Here is a 21,661-nt window from a genome sequence, read left to right on the forward strand (position 1 = left end):
ATAGAAATAGGGATCACAAGTAGTAATAAGTAGAGAAATAGGGAATTGAAGGTGATTCCAGTTTAAGTATCATGATGGTGACTTGCTCACTCTTTCCCTGTTGGTAGTGGACTCAGGTCGATAAATACTTTGTCAATTTTAGGTTTCTTTGGCTACGTTTCAATCACTTGTTCCCGATATTCCGAGCAACGTTGAGAGCCCAGTCTTCACTGCTCCTAGTCAAACTCAGTCACCTGAAACTCCTGACCTTCAGGCAACTATTGCCCATATAGACGATATGCTGCAGGACGTTGATCAAGTTTGGGAGGAGCTATTATCCATTCCAGAATTACAGGTAACCGAGAGCTAATATAAAACCTTAGACTCCATTTTATATTCAGTGTCTATAAATTAGTCATTCACATGATTTATCATTTATATGTCTCCCTCTTATAGAAAGGATTGGAGGATATTTTTACATTAGTCACAAGAGCTGCCCATGCTCACTTAATGTGAACTTTTGTTAGTTAAATGGGCTGGATATGTTGAGGATAGATCAGGTTATACACTTTAAGTCTGATCTAGGAACTCTGAAAATAATATGTATGTTTAGGCATAAAATTACAGAAGAGAACAGCTTGGAGAGAAGTGGGGTGGGGGGAGAGAGTTTACCTAAGCTTACAATCAGATATGATTAGCTACTATTAAATGGTTTATGGAACCCTGGTGGCATAGTGATTAAGAGTTTGGCTGCTAACCAAAAGGTCGGCAGATCAAATCCACTAGCCACTCCTTGGAAACCCTGTGGGGCAGTTCTGCTCTGTCCTGTATGGTTGCTATGAGTCGGAATTGACTCGACGGCAATGGGTTTGGTCTTTGGTTTTTATTGAATGATTTCAAAATACTTAACGTATATATAGTTTATAGTCTAAACTTCTTTTCCATGCAGTGTCTTAATATTCAAAATGACAAGCTAGTTGAGACTAGCACTGTTGCAAGTCCAGAAACTAAACCTACAGAAATTGGCAACAATTATCATTTCTACTCGTCAATCCCCTCACTGGAAAAAGAAGTGGGTGACTGCAGTCCACATTTTATCAATGCATTTGAGGATTTCTTTGGCACCATCCAACCCACAGACAACACCAACCAGTTGACAGTGAACTCATTAAATTCAGATGCCACGATAAACCCTGATTTTGGTGATGAATTTTATTCTGCTTTCATAGCAGAGCCCAGTATCAGCAACAGCATGCCCTCCTCGGCTACTTTAAGCCAGTCACTTTCCGAACTTCTAAGTGGGCCCATTGATGTTTCTGATCTATCACTTTGTAAAGCTTTCAACCAAAACCACCCTGAAAGCACAGCAGAATTCAATGATTCTGACTCTGGCATTTCATTGAACACAAGTCCCAGCATGGCATCACCAGAACACTCAGTGGAATCTTCCATCTATGAAGATACACCGCTTGGCTTCAGTGATTCTGAAATGGAAGAGAAAGATAGTGCCCCTGAAAGTGTCAAACAGAATGGTCCTGAAACACAGCCATTACAGTCTTCTGGAGATACAGTCCAACCCCTGTCACCATCTCCAGGGCACAGTGCTTCAGTGCATGACGCCCAGTGTGAAAACACCCCAAAGAAAGAATTGCCTGTAAGTCCTGGTCATCGGAAAACCTCATTCACAAAAGACAAACATTCAAACCGCTTGGAGGCTCATCTCACAAGAGATGAGCTAAGAGCAAAAGCTCTCCATATTCCATTCCCTGTGGAAAAAATCATTAACCTCCCTGTTGATGACTTCAGTGAAATGATGTCCAAGGAGCAATTCAATGAAGCTCAACTTGCATTAATTCGAGATATACGTAGGAGGGGTAAGAATAAAGTGGCTGCTCAGAATTGCAGAAAAAGAAAACTGGAAAACATAGTAGAACTAGAGCAAGATTTGGATCATTTAAAAGATGAAAAAGAAAAATTGCTCAAAGAAAAGGGAGAAAATGACAAAAGCCTCCACCTACTGAAAAAACAACTCAGCACATTGTATCTTGAGGTCTTCAGCATGCTACGTGATGAAAATGGGAAACCTTATTCTCCTAGTGAATACTCCCTGCAACAAACTAGAGATGGCAACGTATTCCTTGTTCCCAAAAGCAAGAAGCCAGATGTTAAGAAAAACTAGATTTGGGAAGATGTGACCTTTTCTGAGCTAGTGGGGTTTTTTGGGTTTTTTTGTACTGTTATACTAAAAGCTCCTACTGTGATGTGAAATGCAGAAATATACTTTATAGGTAATTCTATGCAAGATTATAGCCAAAACTAGTGTAGAAAATAATATAAAACTTCAAAAAGCATTAAAATAAAAGTTACCAATATGTTGAATCAGTAGTTTAACTGCAAACTTAATTTCTTAGAACACCATTTGGGCTAGTTGTTTCTATGTAAGTGTAAATACTAGAAAAACTTATTTATACTGTTCTTATCTCATTTGATACATTCACAGATTTATATGATGATATGACATCTGGCTAAAAACAAATTGTTGCAAAACTAACCACTATATACTTTTTTTAATAAATACATTATGAACAAAAAATGGCATTTTTTATATTAAATTGTTTAACTCTGGCAAAAAAAAAATTTAAAAAGCTGGTACTAATAAAGGAATATTATAACTGTTAAATTAGTTCTTCACGATTCATTTTAATTGAGTTTATCCACACAGTATGTTCCACAAGACATTTAAATACATTCAAGACATTTAGTAGTTTTGCATTTTCATTAGTTTTATTTGAAAATATAAAAGCATTTTATACTAAACTTACAGCGCCAGTGATATATATGTACAACAGACATATCTTAACCAAGAAAATGTTATACCTTGATATGAAACCATTCATTCATTTATTCACATCAACAGATGCATACCTTCTGTGTACTAGGCACTGTTAACAAAGTACAGTGGGCAAAACAGAAATCGGGGCTTCGAACCGGTTTGTTCCAGTTCAAACCCCTGCTGAGAATTTGCTTTTCCGCTCCGTATACTGAACCACAGTCTACATTTTAACAAGATCCCCGGGGTGATTTCTTATGTATAATAAATTTTGAGAACCACTGCTCTACTAGTGGTTCTCAGAATTGGTCCCTAACCAGCAGCAACATTAGCATCACCTGAGAACAAACCGGGTCAAATCCCTGACAGAAATACCTGCCCTCCTGGAACTTACATTCTAGTCGAGGGGAGATAGCAAACATACTACATACAGTATGTTACAAGAGACAGGAGGATTGGGAAGGCCATTGAAAAATATTGCGATTAGGGTTGTAGATAGAAAAATCTTTATTGAGGTGGCAACATTTCGAGGTGTGGGAAAATAAGCCATTCTGTTAGCCAAGAACACTGCAGACAGCAAACAAGTACAAAAGCTCTAAGGACCGTCTGACAAAGACGATAATGCAGCTGAAGGGAAAATAGAGCCAGAGGGGGCACGGGTGCCATGGCAGAGAGCCTTGTAAGACTGTTAGCTGCCCTCCAGTTTTCTACTCACAGTGACCCCATGTGACAGAAGTGCCCCACAGAGCTTCCTAGGCTGCAGGTCCTTTATGAGGACTTTATAAGTGGGAAATATTAGAGGTGTTAAGCTGGGATAACATCTTACCTGGTTCTTAATAGTTCCCTCTGGCTCGTGTTGAGAATACTCAAATGACAATGCGAACATGCTAACGGAAACCGATTGGAAGGCTCTGCCATATTCACACGCTGCTCGTTTCACGGTGGTTAGCATAGATGGTGAAACGGCACTGGATTCTGCATGTGTTCGAAAGTAGAAAGGATTTTCTGGCAGAATGGATGTGAAGTAGAGTGTCACGGATTTAACCATCTTGAACTGAATTGCAGAGATTGAGAAAAATGGATTGAGGTGGTCTAAGTGAGATGACGTTTACTTTTGAAGTTTGAGCTCTAAAAACATCTAAATGCATCAGTTGCTGCGGAGTCGATTCTGACTCATGTTAACCCCACATATATCAGAGTAGAACTCTGCTCTATTGCATTTTCTATAGCTCATTCTTTGAAGTTATCACCAGGCCTTTCTTCCAAAGCACCTGAGTGGACCCGAACCTCCCTTTTGGCTAACCACCCAGGGGCTCGATACATAGAGCCTACAGTTCCTCAAAATTGTGTTGATAATCTGCATACTGTATTACCGTAACCACTGCTTTATACAACTGTTCATACGTTTTAGAGTCCCCCCCTTTTATAGAAATGAGACTCATCTGCAGGTTAAGTGTATGTTTAGAGTAGGTACTACATGCAAATTACTGATGGAAAGTCCCGACAGTCCATTAGAAACTGAAGTGTAGGTAGTAAAGACCACAGGCCTTGGAATGAGTGTATGTGTGCGCAAAGTACTAAATGAGTTACTTACTGTGCTGCATAGGAAGTACTCAATGAGTACTTTCCCAAAATTTCTTTAGCCTTGTATTAGGATGTTTTTGGCTTCCATAAAAATGCAAGTTAAATTAGTAAAATAATTTGAGTCAAGACTCTGAAGTCCAGGGTTGGAAATAACTTCCAAGGATCTAGGGATTCAAACATGAAGATTATTTCCTGAATATTTTGCTGACCTCTTCCTCCTGGGGTTTAAGAACCTCTTCTGCTGGTAGTGACAGGGTAATGGATCCCTGAAGGAAATATCACTTTTCCAACTTCAGAACATAGAAATCACAACTCTCTTAAGTTCTCACCTGGGCTGGTGGTAAGAATTCCTTAGCAGCAGCCGTATCTGGAGCACTGAAGTAGCTAATACTTAAGGGGAATTAGCGTTGCTAGCCAGATCACAGCCCTGACAGCTGACACCTGCATTCATGTGCAGAACTACTCAAATTTTATATCAAAGTATTTTGCTTAGTTCATACAAGATAACTGACCATAGAACCTTCTTATAGTACCAACACTCTTTGAACTACTAAGCCTATTGCATTATGTACACTTAAAAATTTTGTAACAAATCCTATCTAAAATTTTTTTCTCTTGATCTGGATTTGAAATATTCCAGGTATCAGAGTTTGATGCCAGTCTTCAGAGTAAGTTTAGCTATCCAACTGATAAACCTTATTTGAGCTGTGTCTAACTTGTTCAATTCTGTAATTATAAAATATGTACCTAAGCCTTTCATGTTGAGGTGTTAAGCATTAGAAATCTTAATTGCATAATACTGCATGTTACACAAAAACCCATTTTCTTAAACAGATTTCTTCTCAAGCCCATGCTTTTGAGGGAAGTAGGGGGCTCTGCTCAAATGTACCTGCCATTAAGCCTCAGAAACATAATACAAAAACCAGTAATTCTCGTTCCCAAATGAATTTATCACGCCAGTTTCAATTTTCAGTTGATGAACTGGAAAAAAAAATTAAAGACCATAAAACTTCAATCCTATCTGTGGAAAAGTCAAGGGAGGAAAAAAAAGACATTGGCATGTCACCCATTAAAATTTTAGGTTTGCTTCAGAATACTAGTTAAGACAGGACCCATTGTTATTACCAAATATACTATTTTTAGAGACTCTAGGACAGGCACACTGGCTTAAGCTCTTTAAGCCAATTGTCACATTTAACCTTCAGTTATTCAGGGTTGGCATTATCTCCACTTTACAAAAAAGGAAATGGGTATAAACAGTTCTTAACCTGAACAGAACTTAGAATTTTGATGAGAAAGTTACATCTTTATTTTCACTAACATTTAACTGAAATTTAGCATTTTAGGCAGCAAACAAGTGGTATTCACAGTACTTGTAACTATCATCAGTTTAAATCATTACCACTGTAAATCATCTCAAAATTATCATTTATGCATCACAACTTCAAAGTCAAACCCATCGTTAGTTGCTGTCAGGTGACTCATAGCGACCTTGTATGTAACAGAAAAGCTCCCCAGTCCTGCCTCATTTAATGTTTAAAAACACATTACTAAATCTAACTTATTTTGCTTATTTTCAGTGTGATTTTTTAGTAATTCTACATATTTTAAGCACTTACAATCAGCATTATTTTAAGGGGTCTGTTGGTGTCACCAAACTGCCAGAAGGGGGCACAGCATATAAGAACTCAAGTAACTTGCTTGAGATCACAAAACTATACTTAAGCTTTGTACTTATTTCTTACTGATCGGAAAAACCCAATATACAGAGACCAACTAAACCCTAATTGCGTTTTCTTCCACTACCTATTAAATGAGGCCTTAATCAACCATTCACAAGATGACAAGCTAAGGAGGCGCAGGGATGCTAGATTAAACAGAACAAAAAGAATGGAAATAATGAAAATGCTGACACATGAAAAATATAACCGATGTTTCGGAACAAGTTGTATAAAAATGGTTAAGCGGTAACCTAATTTGCTATGTAAACTTTCACCTAAAACAGTATTTTTTTAAAAAATACCATGGCTTGGGTCAGGCACACGTTAGTCAGACATTTTTGCTTTTTTATCACTTTAAAGGGTCTTTTGCAGTAGATTTAAGGATTAGTGAGCAAAAATTTAGTAAATTCTAAATGCTATTACGGAAGTTGGAATGATAGTGTAAGACAGCTTCCTTGAAAAGCTAGTCCAAGTTAGAGGGAAGACAAGGTAAAATGAGAGAGACCAAATCATGGGAGCACTGGAAACTTTGAAAGTAAAAACTATCTGGTAGGAAGAGCTAAAAGTTCTTGAGCAGGGGATTAGGATGACAAGCCTGGAAAGAGCACTACTTTGGCATTCATAAGCCAACTTCTCAGGTATACCTGAGAACCTGTTGACAACTGTAAAAAGAGGCTGTCCAGAAGATGGAAACCTAAAGAATCCCTACAAAACAAGTTAATATTTTCAATGATAGGAGAGCACTGAACTGTGGTTAGCTGTCTAATCCAGTTAAAGGGCAGTGAGTTAGAACAGGTGAATTTTAACACGGAAGTGGCTACAAGTGGTTCCATATTGTTTGATGCTATTCTCCTGCAGTATGTATCACAACCACACTAAAGAACATCCAGTAAGGGAAAACAAATAATTAGCTTTCCCCACTCCCCTCCCTCTCAAGATTAAAAATCCAGTACTCCCAACATGTGGAATCCCCTTTTCCCAACTTGTTTCATTGATTCTCTTAATTATCCTAACTACTCTTTTTCTCCCCTCCCCCCAACAAAAAGATTGATTCCCATGTCACCCAACTATCTCATATATTCTTTCAAGAACCAAATCCTTTGAAGCAACAAATGCTAAGTGGTTGTAAACTTTCAACTGTTCAGTAGTAACCATTATTACATGCCTATTCTCCATGGCAATTGTTTTCCATCAAATGGAACTGACAATCTTTTTAAATATATGTATATAAAGGCACACTCCAAATTCCCTTTTATTACTTGCTAGTAATGTATTTAATATTCACCTATAGCATTTAAATCACATGAACACTGTGAAGTGACAAAACACACACATTTCTAAAAATACTTTAATGAAAAAGTTATCTTTCTGTAAACATTTTGTTATACTACAAACGAAACATTTGAATCCATTACACACCACCTCTTAAGTCTTAAAAAAAAAAAAATCAGGAAACACTGAAGTTGTAAAGGAATTTAGGTATTCAGATAGGCTAACAACCCTTTAATTACCCCTCCATATTAGCATGCTTATTCACTACTTTTGTGACATCAACTATTGGAACTCCAGAGATACCGTCATTAGAAATATTTCAGATTGCAACTACTATATACCGCAACTCTAAAAACCAACCTTATTTCAATTCTTTAGTCCCTTAACAAATAGTCTTTATTACCACACAGAAATATTCTCCTTTAGGATGTGTAAATCAAGCTTTTAAAAATTAAATGTATTAGAAGCAGTAACCTACAACCTGGCTTAACATTAAAGTTTACCTTGATCATTTCCCCGTTACATAACTTTGTTTATTGTTGCTACCAACTTAAAGATTTATGACATTGGATTTTTGAGAAATGACAATGGAACTACATTTATATAAAATCATTTTATTACATAAAGAAAAGAGACGGACAGGAAAGACAGACCACCACCTTTAAAAAAAAAAAAAAGGCTTCATATCTTAGGAAATTTGCTTCACTAAAATAAAATGTCATCAGTTTGTCATTAAAAGGCCTTACCCAACACACTTAATTCTACGGTGATGTAAAAGAATTCAGTCCTAATTCTGATACATAAAGAGAGCCAACCGTTTTCTGAGAACTAATACATTCTGTGGTAAATTGGATACTGTTTATGTAGGAACTTGACCTATAATTTAGAAACTAGTTTATTTTGAGCATCTGTCCCCTAAAGTGTTCATGTTAATTTAAAAAAGTGAAGTATAACATGCCGTTTTCGGCAGCAAAAATAGCCCTTATGAAAATCAGCAATTGATTTGAATGGTAGTTTAGTAATACTTTAATTATCCTTTGGGAAAGGGTATTTTAATGGAATATTTGGTAATTAGGCTTCACTGTTTCTGGTTAACATGTTAAAAAAAAAAAATTCATCCTATTGGTCCAAATAGTCCCCTGAATTTATATCTAAGAGCATGTACGTATGAGGCCACTTGACCGAAGACCCTCTTTGTATTTACATAAACTGACAATTATGTAACTTCAAGATGTCTTCCTAGAATGGGGACTGGCTGCTTAATACTTCTGTTACAAGTAACTCTTACTAAACTTTTCACAAAATTTGAGGTTACTCTTATCTTTCCCCTACCAAAACTGAGTTTACCCTAAAGATATTAACAATGAATTGTACGTATGAAGAAAAAGGGCCCCATATGACTCAAGATGAACGCTCATGGCAATTGCAGGGAAATTTAAAAAACTGTCTAAGGTTTGAATGTTGGCGATGGTTCCAAAAGAAAAATTTCAGCAGATGAATTCTGCCAATGTATCTTCTGTAAAGGGATGAATTAAGTTTTAAAATATGTAATATAGATTAAATTTGTAGTAAACAAATGGTTGTCATCAGGTTTTACTGTAAGCTACAAACCTTACCCAGCCAGAAACCTTCGTATATAAGATGGTAGGAAAGACATTCCTCATATAGGCAAGCAGGGTTCTCATTCAACCTGCAAATCAAAAAAATTACTCTTACCTTGCTTTACAAAAAATTACTCTTTTAATTAGTGAAAAAATTCAAATTCAAGCCTTACCTAATGCTTATTGCCCTTCCTTGCAGGTCTAAATGCTAGACCTACTGACTGTTGCCACTATCTCTCATTGATGCTCCAAAAGGCGAAGAGCTCCTGCTAGACTTTCTTCGTTATTTCAGCTGTAATAAGCAGATTTAACTAGCCTTTGGGAAGTTGCTCACTATCACCATAGTATCTTATGCCTTCACTTCTCTGTAGTTGAAGCTCTTGCTGCTGCCTTGTCATTCTTTATTTATGCTGACTTGTCCATACTCAAAAGGCTGCTGAAGTCCTGTCTTAGTGAGTTTCCTTTGATCCACACTGTGCTTAAAAAGCATGTCTTAGGTCCTTTAAAGCTGGTTAAATCGCTCTCCTCATGGCTTACTTTTCCACTCTTCACAAGAACTAAGCTAAATACAACTTATAAACAGGTCACATACACAGACTTCACCTGCTTATAGGTTGCAAACATCAACTTACTGAAAATGTTTTCACTATTAAACTAGTTCCAGAACAGAAAGTTTGTTAACAATACAATTAACCTCATATGCCATGAAAGGATACTGTCAAGGTTGTGGCCAAACAATTTCACAAACATAAAAACAGGAAATGTTCATCTTTCCCCCATTCCTTCAACCTTTATTATATGAATAAAAGAACTTGAGACAATTTAGCTCAATTTTAATAAAATGCTTCCCAAGCATTATTTTGACCAGGTACCCAAGTTTATGTTATGAACATTGACAGTGTCCAATTATAAAAACACACTTGAAGTTGTTAAGGACTTAACCATTTTCTAATATTAGCCTATTTTCTACACTGCTTATTCACGTATGCCCATTAACAGATGGAATGTTGTTACATTTATTGGTTTGTGTTTTCTGGAAAACTGTAGTTATCTGTGAAGACCGATTTCCATGCTGACATTGCATGCATCCAAATATTAATAATGCACAGAGGCACAGAATTAGAGCAATGAGATAGAGCATATTCAAACACTAGCATGCCCCATTCCCCTTTTTATTGCTTGTTTTGTTTAGTACTTCTTAAAACAAAAGAATCTCTGAATTGTGTTCAACTGTCAAAGAAAAAAATAACAGCAGGGCACATAGTTAGGGCTCAAATGAAATTGTTAAGCACTAGCTGGTGCCAAAACAGACATTGGTTTTTGTATATATATGACCTTATTATCTAAAACTCCTATCAACCACGGTCTTCCAAACAAATTGATAACTCATACCAACATGATTTAGGTTGAAACGGACATGGGGAATAACAGTGTGTTCTTTGGGAGTTTACACGAGAGTAAGAATTCAGATCATCCAAATTTGAATTCAGGCGTTTCAGAAGTGAGAAGCTTGTACTAAGCAACTGTGCTACATTTCTGCTGCATTAAGTTATTTCGGATGATTATACCTAGACTATCCTTGATTTCATCCAGTAAAATGCATAGAGTGCAAACAGGAAAACATACCAGCCAGTAAAGGGTTCAACAATACATGATTTTTATTCTCTTGCTCTGAGAGCTGGTATCAATTTTTAAAAAAAAATTAAACCAAGGGAAAAGAACTGAAAATTTATAAGCCTCTTGTGCTTCAAAAAGAATTTAAAAAAAAAAGGCAGCCACTAATTTGCTTGGGTACAGCAGGCTTAGTGGTCTGTATCTGAAGTTTTTTAAGAATGGTTTTTAAACTAGGAAGAAAGGGTAAAAAATCCACTACCCCAATCGAGAACTTTAGCAGAGGGCAGCAGACACTTTTTGCACCCAGATAAAATTACGGCAGCAGTTCAAATGTGACCAAAGTAAATGTATATTTTCTAAACACAGCTAGGACTCTTAGCAAAGCTAACACACTAAATCATATCTGATTACATTTTTAAAGAAAATGCACAAAAACCAAATAGGAATTTTGAGATTTTTCATTGAAGGTAAATCTTAACGCTATTAAATTCACAAATATACTAATTTAAATACCCAATCCTAGTTGTTATCTAAAACACACATTGCAAACATACAAATATCTATTCTCTCCACATGTCAGTGCCCATTCATATCATGGTTTGGAAATGAGGAGAACAGATTCCCCTTAAACTGCAAGTCAGCAGGTGTTTCTTTACAGTTAACTTTAGCAAAATTCATACAAAATAGTAATTAACAATGATCTTCTTTACTTGTTAACTCACAAGGAAACACCTTCAAAACTGCATTTTGTTAAAGTTTCTGTACTAAAATGTAGAAAAACTGAACTACACAAATATTGAAAAGTTAAAAATTCCTTAATTTTTTATTCCTGGTACCACTACCACAATTTACAGGGCAATATACCTGATGTAATGAAAAGAAAAAGAAAAAGACAAAGCTACAACAGATAAAAGACCTCAGGAATGTACATCTAATTGACACTACATTGCATTAATCAATAGCTGCACTTTTTGCAAACTGTGGCTATGACAGTCCTGAACAAGAAGGGTTTCCTGTTTAAGCTGCAGTAACTTTTCTGACTATGGATCATCGTTCCTTCTGTGGCAGATTTTTACAGTTCCTCTAATGCATTTGGGACGACTGTCTCAAAGTAACCTGCAGCTTTCCTGACAACTCCTCGCTCTCTCTCCTGCTAAGAACTGTAGCCTGTTGAATAATACAGGATAAAAAAATTATTACACTCAGTGAACAGTTCCACATATTTTTTATCATCATGATAAATACTGAAAGATACCTACCCTTTTCTGTTGAATTTTTAGAACCTTCTGCTACCATATCCACCACTTCCACCACCAGATCCATAACCACCTAGAAAAATACATGTGGAGTTTTTAAACAAACACATTAAATTTTTAAACTAAAAAGACTCTGAAAAATATGGATGGAGAAAAACTACCTACCTCCATAAGGACTGCCCGAGCTTCTTCCACCAAAACTGCCCCCCCCTTTCATGGGTCCATAATTTGATTGTTGTTGCCCACTGTAATTTCCAAAATCATTATAATTTCCACCACCATAGTTACCTGCAATTACAAAGGTTTTATTTATGGCTGACCTACACAGTATTTTTTCTTTTTAAATGCATGTAAACATTACATTATCTTTTGACAATTTCTGGTAAGTGTGCTCTCCCACACTTAGATGCAAGCCTTTGAAAACATTTTACAGCTACCAAATTTCCTCCACCACACACATACAGGCCCACTAGCAGACCTAAGGCTTAAGTAGAAAAGGAGGAAACAAACAAAAACAGTGAGAGATGATAAGAATAGCACACTTCTAGGTAAATATCAGATTAGAGGAACATCAATATCTTGCTTAGTACACCTCAGCACGTTCTCTTCACACCAAATTATTTAGTCTATACTAACACCATCAAAATTGCCATTGATTCACTGTAATTCTGCCATTTTAAATCAATGATAAAGCATTCCATTAACTTCTTTGGTATGGTCCAACAAAGTCAGTGTATTCACAGCAAGGCTTTCTAATCTACAGCCTCAAGCCCATTGCTGTGGAGTCAACTCCAACTCATAGCGACCACACAGGACAGAGCAGTGACCCTACAGGACAGAGCAGAACTGCCCCATAGGGTTTCCAAGGCTGTAAATCTTTATAAGAACAGACTGCCACATCTTTCTCCTGGGGAGCAGCTGGTGGGTTTGAACTGCTGATCTTTCAGCTAGCAGCCAAGCGCTTAACCACTGTGCCACCAGGGCTCCTTATCTATAATACCATGGGATAATGACTCCGATTTTCTTATACTCTGCAACATGAAGTATTAAAATCCAAAATACTTTTGTACCAATGTTAACTAGGCTCCAGATGGCACACCTTATTAGTAACTCTGGGTGTTCAATCTTCAGTTCCTACTTGTCTAGGTTAAAAGTGCCTGGAGTTAAGTAAAATTCTAGCAATAAATACATTACTGATTAAAAATATTTTAACATATGTATTACAAAATTGTAAGTGTCCACTACACAAATGGAAGAGTTTTGAATGTTTTATCATGATTAGCAAGTAAAATAAGAAAATTCCGTTTAATTACCCCACATTTAAGTACTTTTTCTAAATCTATAGTACATAAAATTTGACCAAATGTTAACTTTTACCCAAACATTTATAATAGAACTATAAAAAATGCTTATTTAACATTTAAATAGAACTTTGAATAGCTTACCACCGCCAAAATTTCCTCCTTCATTGTAACCATCATATCCACCACCGCCACCGTATCCTCCTCCACCTTGGTTTCCATATCCTGGTCCACCACCATAACCCCCTCTACTACTATAACCAGGACCACCGCCATAGTTGCCACCTAAAAAAGTGAGGTCACACAAAAACATTATAAATGCAGCCTACTAACACCCTGGGCTAATAAGAATATAAACGTTTAAATGTCGATTAAAACCTATTGTTTTCATTTTTACACTACAAAAAATACAGTCTCCTCCCAAGACAGACCATTACAGCTCAAATACTAACACTCTAAACCTTATGAATCAATAAACTGGTTGTCAATAAACTTTACTAGTCAACTCCAACTCATGACAATCCCAAGTATGTCAGAGTATAACTATGCTCCAGAGTTTTCAATGGCTGAGTTTTCCAGATCACCAGGCCTTTCTTCTGAGGTGTCTCTTGGTGAATTCAAACCTCCAACCTTACCCATTTGCACTACTCAACCAAAAAAACCCACTGCCATCAAGTTGATTTGACTCACCGTGACTCTATGGGACAGACCAGAACTGTCCCACAAGATTTCTAAAGCTGTAATCTTTACAGAAGTAGGCTGTCACATCTTTCTCCCACAAATCGGCTGGTGGGTTCAAACTGTGACCTTTCGATTAGCAGCCAAGTTATTTAGTCACTGCGCCACCTTGGCTCCTTTGCACCACCCAGGGACTCCTAATTAGTCAATAAGGACTAGCTAAGATCGAATCTCCAGGAGAAAAAAAGGTCTATTCTCTTTAATTGTACCAGTTTAGAGGCATACTTTAACTGTCAAGTCTTGACTAAAACTAGAAAAGTACACTTAATTTTTATTAAGTTATGGAAACAAAGCCATAACATTAAACATCAATTAAAAAAACTTACCATCACCTCCAAATCCATTATATCCACCATCACCTCCTCCATAACTACCTCTGCTGCCACCACCTCCACCATAGCCTCCTGAGAAAAAGCAAAATATTAAAACCACGTATTCAACTTACCAATGAATTTCAGGTAGGCATGTACTTAATGATATCAGATAACCATCCTACCTCTTCCACCGAAGTTCCCACCACGGCCAAAGTTCCCTCCACCACCTCCGAAGTTTCCTCCACGACCCATAAAGTTGCCAGATCCACCTCCACGACCTTTTAACACATACAAGATAACTTTAAGGACCTTACAAACACCACTCACATCTATTGTGTATGTGTGTACAGTCCTACTCACCTCTTTGTGATCCAGCAGACTGCATCTCTTGTTTAGAAAGGGCCTTTTTCACTTCACAATTATGCCCATTAATAGTGTGGTATTTCTGAACTAAAAAATTTATTAATCAAACAAACAAGTTATTTTTATGTTGTTTCACAATCACATATAAATGATATCCTTTATCACTGCACAACTAATTAAAACATCAAGGTAATGACTAAGTATGAAGAACTGTTCTAAGATGTTAGAAACATTTGTCTTGATCTGGATGTTGGTTACACGTCATCACTTTGTAAAAACTAAACTATGTACTTTACACGCTATAATGCACATTACAAAAGTACAAGCAACTCAGCAAATTTAATACAGAAGAGAAACCATTTCTGCTACCTCATTCCAATTCCAATAAATTGCTACTTACCAACAATTTTATCGACTGTATCATGATCATCAAAGGTTACAAAAGCAAATCCTCTCTTTTTTCCACTCTGCCTATCTTCCATAACTTCTATGGTTTCAATCTTGCCATACTTTTCAAAGTAGTCTCTCAAATTATATTCTTCTGTATCTTCTTTAATGCCACCAACAAAAATTTTCTTCACTGTTAGATGGGCACCAGGCTTTACAGAATCCTACAAGTAAAAAATACGTAAGTCAAAAAACAGCTTTTCACACCAATTTCGCACATTACACAGCATATTATTAAAATACCTCTCTAGAAACAGCTCTCTTTGGTTCCACTACACGCCCATCAACCTTGTGTGGTCGTGCACACATTGCTGCATCCACCTCTTCAACACAAGAGTAAGTCACAAAACCAAAGCCCCTGGAACGTTTTGTTTGGGGGTCTCTCATCACCTACAAAACAAAAATTTTAAAGCATTAAAACACACCGCAGGTCACTCTTTACCCCTAACAGTGTTTTGGTTCCGATAGTAACTTACCACACAATCTGTGAGTGTGCCCCATTTCTCAAAATGTTCTCTTAAACTATCATCTGTAGTTTCAAAGCTCAGACCACCAATAAACAGCTTTCGCAACTGCTCTGGTTCCTTTGGATCATGGCCCTGAGGAAAAGAACCAATGCTTTAATAGGCCCCATCGTTTCATATAACCAAGTAATTGCTTAGGCACACACACAAACCAAAAATAATATACTCAACATCAAATTCCTGTAACAGTAACACACTGTCCAGTTAAAAATTGGCGTAGGAATACAGTAAGCAACCGATTAAGTTAAAGGAACTAAATGGTACCAAAATACCTATAACCAGCTTTTCAAATGTGAACAACACCTCAACTAAATTGAAATCCAAGAATTCCAGAATCAAAAATCCCTTAGTTTTTTTAAGTTACAAGTTAGTGTCTTGGGATAGATTTTAAGTTGTAACTAAGAACATCACTTTCTAGGAAACAAAACTGTTATAGAAACAGTGCTATATTATCCGTGCCGTTACTTTTCATATCCTCCCTCTGTACCTACAAACCAACAAGCGTTTAATTTTAAATCACAAATCTAAGAATACAACTAAAAAGTTCTGACTGGCAAATTTAGAGAAATCCAGTAGTTTCAAGTAAAGGAATGTTGATATTAAAATAGGAATTAACTGGCCCTTGTCCCTAAAACCTGAAAGAAAAATAATCCCCACCACTTATTTGATAACTTTCTGTTCCAAAGTATGTTTATTTGCTGCAAAAATCATCTTTTTGTGCTTTTATCATATGGGTAAAAATTTCCAGTACAACACATTTTTACAAGGTCACAACAAATAAGCTGGATTAATAACACGTACTGCCTGACCAGAAAAATGGAGTACAATAAAACAGAAATTGATTTTTTTAATCAAGATGTAAACTAAATTGTTTTACAATTTAACTAGTCAAAGGCGTTTTAATAAATTAATGAGCTGCCATTTAATGCATGCACTAAGATCTCATTCATCCAGTCTTTAAATGGGCTCACACTCCCATTCTAATGTCTTCCTACTGTATCAGTAGTGGAGATGTTAAGGCACTTATTTAATCAAAGACTCACATGCTAGAGAAAAATGTTATATAATTAATAGTCTCCAGCATTAATTCACTCTCATCTTCTCAAGTCTGTTAAGTTAAAATCCACATAAAATTACCATAAACACACAAAAATTTCAACTACGGTTGCAGTTTTCTAAAACAGCCAAGAAAACTACAACCAGAGCCAAATCATGAGAACGAGAAAGCTAGGAGATCACATTTTTTTTAAGTTCCTACTTCACATCTACACTCAGTAAGAGTACATCACCCACATGGCGAACTGTGAAGATAACAATAACTAAGTACTTGAACAAGAATAGCAGAATCAGGAAGTATTTTAAGGCAGTAAACTTTTAAAAAACCTCATTTTCAACTGGGTGCTGCGAAAAAAACAACAGGTCAGAGAATTAACGAAGTCTCCACGCCGATGAGAGATCTGTACGGCCTAGAAACGCCCCGGCAGAACTTCAACGAAAGCAGTACGCTTCAAGCTTTGAGGCCATTTGCGGCATTTTCTGCCGGGCCGCCTCCTCCATCTTCCCTGCAATCCCGCGCTCTCGCTGCCGGCGGCGGAGCGAGGCGGCGGCCATTGCGGGCCAATGCGCCATTTCGTAACGCGGCAGCGGATCAATGTCAATGTGGCCGCCGCCCGCCTGCTAGCTCGCCCGGATGTGCCTGCTCGTCTCGTCCTGTCCCCTCCCCTCCCCCACCACCTCCTCCCAACCGCTCCCGCCGAGGCCCGCCATGCCGCTCTCGGCCTCCGATCGGAGACCGCGCGGCCGGCTCCCCTCCCGAGGCCCCCTCAGTCACGCCACGCCTCCGAAAGGCCGCTTGTGCGGCCAAAAGAGAAGGCGAAGAGGGCGAAAGGCCCCGAGGAGGCCTCCAAGGCCTGCTCCCCTCCCCCTCCCACCGCCTGTCTCAACGCAGAGCGCGGGACGGCCGACCCACTCCACCCGGCCTCCCCGCTCCCACCGAGCCCGGCCCCCCACGCCGGCCACTACCCAGCAACCCCCCGCTCTCCCCCTAATACCTCCTCCCCCCGGCGGCGACGGCGACGGCCGGAGTCGGGCTGGGGGCGACCGGGCGGCGGTTTTACCTCCATTTTGAGACCGGACTCGCCTCTTCCAACTCGGGTTCAATATGAGACCGAGGAGGAAGAGGCGGAGCTAATCGTCACGTGACGCACTTTCCGCGCGCCGCCGGCCTGATGGGGGAGGGGCACGCTGGGAAAGGGGCGGGGCCAAACGGGCGCGAATAGGGACTGGATGAACGAGTTGGCGGGCACAGGGCGGGGGCACGGTGGGCCGCGGGAGCGCGCGCGCCTTCCCAGCCTTCAGAGCGGCGCCGCCCTTGCCACTCTTCGCGCCGGAGCGGCTGCTGGGACGTCAGCCTGGGCTCCTCCAATGCTGAGAGCCCACGTCGAGAACGCCTCATGACCGCTCGTCACCAGAGAGAAAGGCCTTTCTTCTCGCGCCTCTTTCCCCTCCCCCACACAAGCTTTTTGGTCTCCATTCCCGAATTCATTCCATTCCGGTTTCTGACATAAAATGAAAACCACAGATTTGTCTTTCCTGCACTTTAAGGTTACAAGAACGCCTTCTCGGCCTCTCGGCATCTCGCCCGTTTCTAAAATGCCAGGGACGAATTTTTGAGACTGCGATGTCCACCTGAGACATTTTCGTACTGAAAATCCCTGCAATATCCACATGTATGAATTACGAGCACCTTGGAAAGGCCTCGAAACTTTGCAGACACTGAATTTTTACCCTTAACGAGCTGAGGCGGGAGTGGTCGAGGTCAGTTCATTAGGTACTCATTGATCTCAAGAAATCTGTTGGCACTATATCCGAACACTTTTCCTAGTTCCCGTTGAAAGACCTGAGGCATCTGTTCTAGTGCATGGAATCTAAGGAGTTCATTGATTTGGAAGATTAACAAGCAGGTCGCCAGATATGCCACCGTTTCGCGAGTGATTTTTTACTTTAGTGTGATCATTTCCAATTGTGTTGTGACATAATGAACTGAGTGAAGGAGTTAGAAAGCTGGGGTCTAATCCTTTATTGCTCACTAACTAGCCAAGTGATTTTGAATCATTTAAACTTACTGAGCTTTAGTGGGGTTATTTTTGTTTTTTTTCTTTCAATGAAAATGGGGATAGGATTAGATGATTTTCAACACACAGCTGTAAGTTCACAGTCTACGGATCCATATTTGAACAAAGTTACAGATGAAAATAACCACAATTGAGAAGTCTTCCTACCCGACTAGAAGATGCCCTATGTTTTAATTTAGCAATCCATGTAAGTTAACTGCTTTAGAATTGGTTTGGCGCTCCCTTCCTAAGATTGAAAATCTAATCCATTATATTGCAAATTCTTTTTTAAAAAGTTTGTTTTAACAAATGGGGAGTGGTCTGCTTGGTATCTAGAAAAAGGAAGGGCAAAGAGGAAGATTTATTGATGTTTATCTAACTCCAGGGGGACAGGAGTTGTATTTGACAAAGTGTATTTTGTTTTGAGGCAGAAATCAGTCACCAAGTGTAAAAACGGTGTGGTGGGGGCATCTCACCTACTCTAACTTCACAAGCAGGAAGGAGAATCAAGAGCAATAGCCCCAGGCTGATTCCAGTGTGGTGGAGGGTAGACATGTCTCCGTCCTCCAACCTTTTACCAACTTGGACACCGGCCGACCGTTCCAAAGCACTCTCTGCTTCTCTACTAGGTTTGATAATTTATTGCAATGGCCCCACAGAACTCACAGACAATACTCATGATTGTGGGGTTTAGATTACAATTCAGGTTGAGGAACGCTCAAGATATAGTTCTTCAATCAGGACAGCCTCTTCTCAGCCGTGCCTGTAAGCACATCTTTCTCTGGCCTCTGGGCCTTATGCCCTACTCAGGCAAGTGTTACAAAGCTCTCTTAGCACCAAGGATAGGTGCCCAGAGGCACCCCCACCCAGCCAGTAAGCCTCAACCAGAAGGCGCTTGGCTCTCTGAGTGGATCAGCACACCTACTGTAACCACCCTGCTCCTTGGGCCTCCTGGCCCACCGCACTGTCTCTTGGCGTTCTTCTGGTTTGGCTGCCTCTGCTGCCACCTTTTCTCTGCCACTGTTTCTTACTGTCTTTTGCTGTCTCTGGTGTTACAGTTCTCTTTCTTTCTCTGTCTCCTAGGTGTAGGAGGTCTTAGTGCAGGGATCCTGGGTCCAATGGATGCACTCCACTTCTAGCTCTAATATCTTGGTGGTAGTAGGTCCCCCTCTGCTCTGGGCTTGACTGCTCTTTTAAGCCTAGCAGGATGGCAAAACTGACCAGTCCTCTTATTAGGATTCCATATACTTTATTTGCGTGGTCTCACCCCAACAAGGATGCCATGCACCGTATTTACGTTATTAGCAAGCTATGCAATCCTGTTGGTGGGCCACACGCACCTCATTTGCGTAGTCCCACTCAGTCATTTGGTTGGAGTTACAAGACTATGGCTAAAAGGGATATATTCAGTAATTCATTGCACCGTACCAGGCCTTAATGTAATTTGGAAGAAATTAACCTCCAGACTAGCCTCCTCCTGTTACTCTGATTTCCTTATTACAAACAAACTTTTGTTTATGTATTCAACTTACCAAATACTCCTGGTAAGCTAACGACAGTAATTTAGACAATGGAAAAATGTATACTCTTGGTGTCTGGTTAATATGTCAAGGTTTTGTGAGCTTGATTACTATAAAACAGTTCTGGATAACTTGATCAATTCTGGGTTCATGGAAAAACACAAAGTTAAAGACTTTAGGAAGCTAATATTGATACCAATATGAGACATTGCAAGAGGGATCAAGTAGAGTGATCACCTTGCTTCACTTAAGGGCATGTCTAGATGTTTGCCAACACCAGTGACTTGTGTTGTTCTTATTCTTCCTTCTTTGAATTGTATTACATTTTTAGATTAATTTGAGAAATGACGCAGGATGGAATACTAAGTTTATCCATCCAGAACATGGTATGTCAGTCCATTTATTTAGGTCTTGCTTTTTGTCCTTTAGTAAAATATGGATTTCTCCCTTTTGATTCATCCAGATTTGTTGTTCATCCAGACTGTGTGTGGTTTTTTAGACATTAGCTATTTTTTGTGTTTTTGTTTAAGCTTATGCTCCAGACCTGGAGCCGCATAGTACCTCAGATATAAAAATCCCTGCTCTAGTTCTTGATCCTATGTGACACAGACTTGATCCTTGGTTGCTGTCTAGCCTTGCAGTCCTGGCTGTCATTGAAATGAGAGAAAAGAGGGAGTGTATGGAGTGGAGAGGAGGGAATATGAGTACTAGAGTAGGCCGCAGTGGCAGACACTTTTATAAGTGATCAACATCAGGGCGTCCCAACTTCTTTCATATCATGGCACATATGGAAAATGATAATTTTATAGCACACTAGGATAAACTGGACTTACTGCATTGGGCAAACCGGCTGCAAAAGACCTCTTTTTTAATATTTTTTAATTTTTTCCCACACAAAAATTTATACATTGTTATGTGACCCTAATTGCTCTCCCCATACTGTGACAGCACACTCCTCCTTTCCACCCCTGATTCCTCATGTCCATTCAACCAGTGCCTAACCCTCTCTGCCTTCCCATCTCACCTCCAGACAGAAGCTACCAGTTTAGTCTCTTCTATCTACTTGAGCTAAGAGGCACACTCCTCACGAGTGTCACTTTACGTCCCACAGTCAAGCCCAATCCCTGTCTGAAGATTTGGCTTTGGAAACTGTTTTAATTCTGGTCTGATAGAGAATCCAGGGGCCATGCTTTCCGGGGTTCCTCCAGTCTCAGTCAGACCATTAAGTCTGGTTTTCTTACTAGAATTTGAGTTCTGCATCCCACCTTTCTCCTGCTCCATCAAGGACTCTCTGTTAAGTTCCCTGTCAGGGCGGTCATTGGTGGTAGCCGGGCACCACCTAGTTCTTCTGGTCTCAGGCTGATGAAGTCTCTGGTTTATGTGGCCCTTTCAGTCTCTTCAGCTAATACTTTCCTTGTGTTTTTGGTGTTCTTCATTCTCCTTTACTCCAGGGAGTTGGGACCAATTGATGCATCTTAGATGGC

At 39.2% G+C, this 21,661-nt stretch overlaps 2 protein-coding genes across 12 annotated transcripts in view; one reads left to right on the plus strand and one right to left on the minus strand.

Annotated features, from left to right (window-relative positions):
* Nucleotides 1–4,121, plus strand: part of NFE2L2 (NFE2 like bZIP transcription factor 2) — a 41,201-nt gene extending 37,080 nt beyond the window's left edge. For 5 of the 7 annotated variants that reach the window (XM_023730539.1, XM_023730537.1, XM_023730538.1 and 2 more), the window contains 2 exons: nt 143–334; nt 929–4,121. In XM_023730539.1, the coding sequence (XP_023586307.1) occupies nt 143–334; nt 929–2,158 (1,422 nt within the window). In that variant the 3' untranslated portion in view covers nt 2,159–4,121. The remainder of the gene's footprint in view (nt 1–142; nt 335–928) is intronic. The other 2 variants (XM_004375473.2, XM_004375475.3) reach the window with 2 other exon arrangements.
* A 3,427-nt stretch (nt 4,122–7,548) lies between these two features.
* HNRNPA3 (heterogeneous nuclear ribonucleoprotein A3) lies at nt 7,549–17,772 on the minus strand. Of its 5 annotated transcripts, none has more exons than XM_004375477.2 (11): nt 17,662–17,772; nt 15,497–15,619; nt 15,264–15,410; nt 14,974–15,184; nt 14,571–14,660; nt 14,393–14,488; nt 14,223–14,300; nt 13,303–13,443; nt 12,023–12,145; nt 11,861–11,930; nt 7,549–11,768 (listed from the first exon to the last, which is right to left on the minus strand). In XM_004375477.2, exons 1-10 carry the CDS (start codon nt 17,665–17,667, stop codon nt 11,878–11,880), a joined length of 1,068 nt encoding a protein of 355 aa, XP_004375534.1. In that variant the 5' UTR covers nt 17,668–17,772; the 3' UTR covers nt 7,549–11,768; nt 11,861–11,877. The 5 variants fall into 5 exon arrangements, with proteins under 5 accessions (XP_004375534.1, XP_023586311.1, XP_004375533.1 ...); XM_023730543.1 differs by having other exon boundaries at nt 7,549–9,076; nt 17,596–17,772; XM_004375476.3 differs by having other exon boundaries at nt 17,596–17,772.
* Between the last annotated feature and the right edge of the window lie 3,889 nt (nt 17,773–21,661).

The sequence above is a fragment of the Trichechus manatus genome, unplaced genomic scaffold, assembly GCF_000243295.1.
Source record: "Trichechus manatus latirostris isolate Lorelei unplaced genomic scaffold, TriManLat1.0 scaffold00037, whole genome shotgun sequence".
NCBI classification, from domain to species: domain Eukaryota; kingdom Metazoa; phylum Chordata; class Mammalia; order Sirenia; family Trichechidae; genus Trichechus; species Trichechus manatus.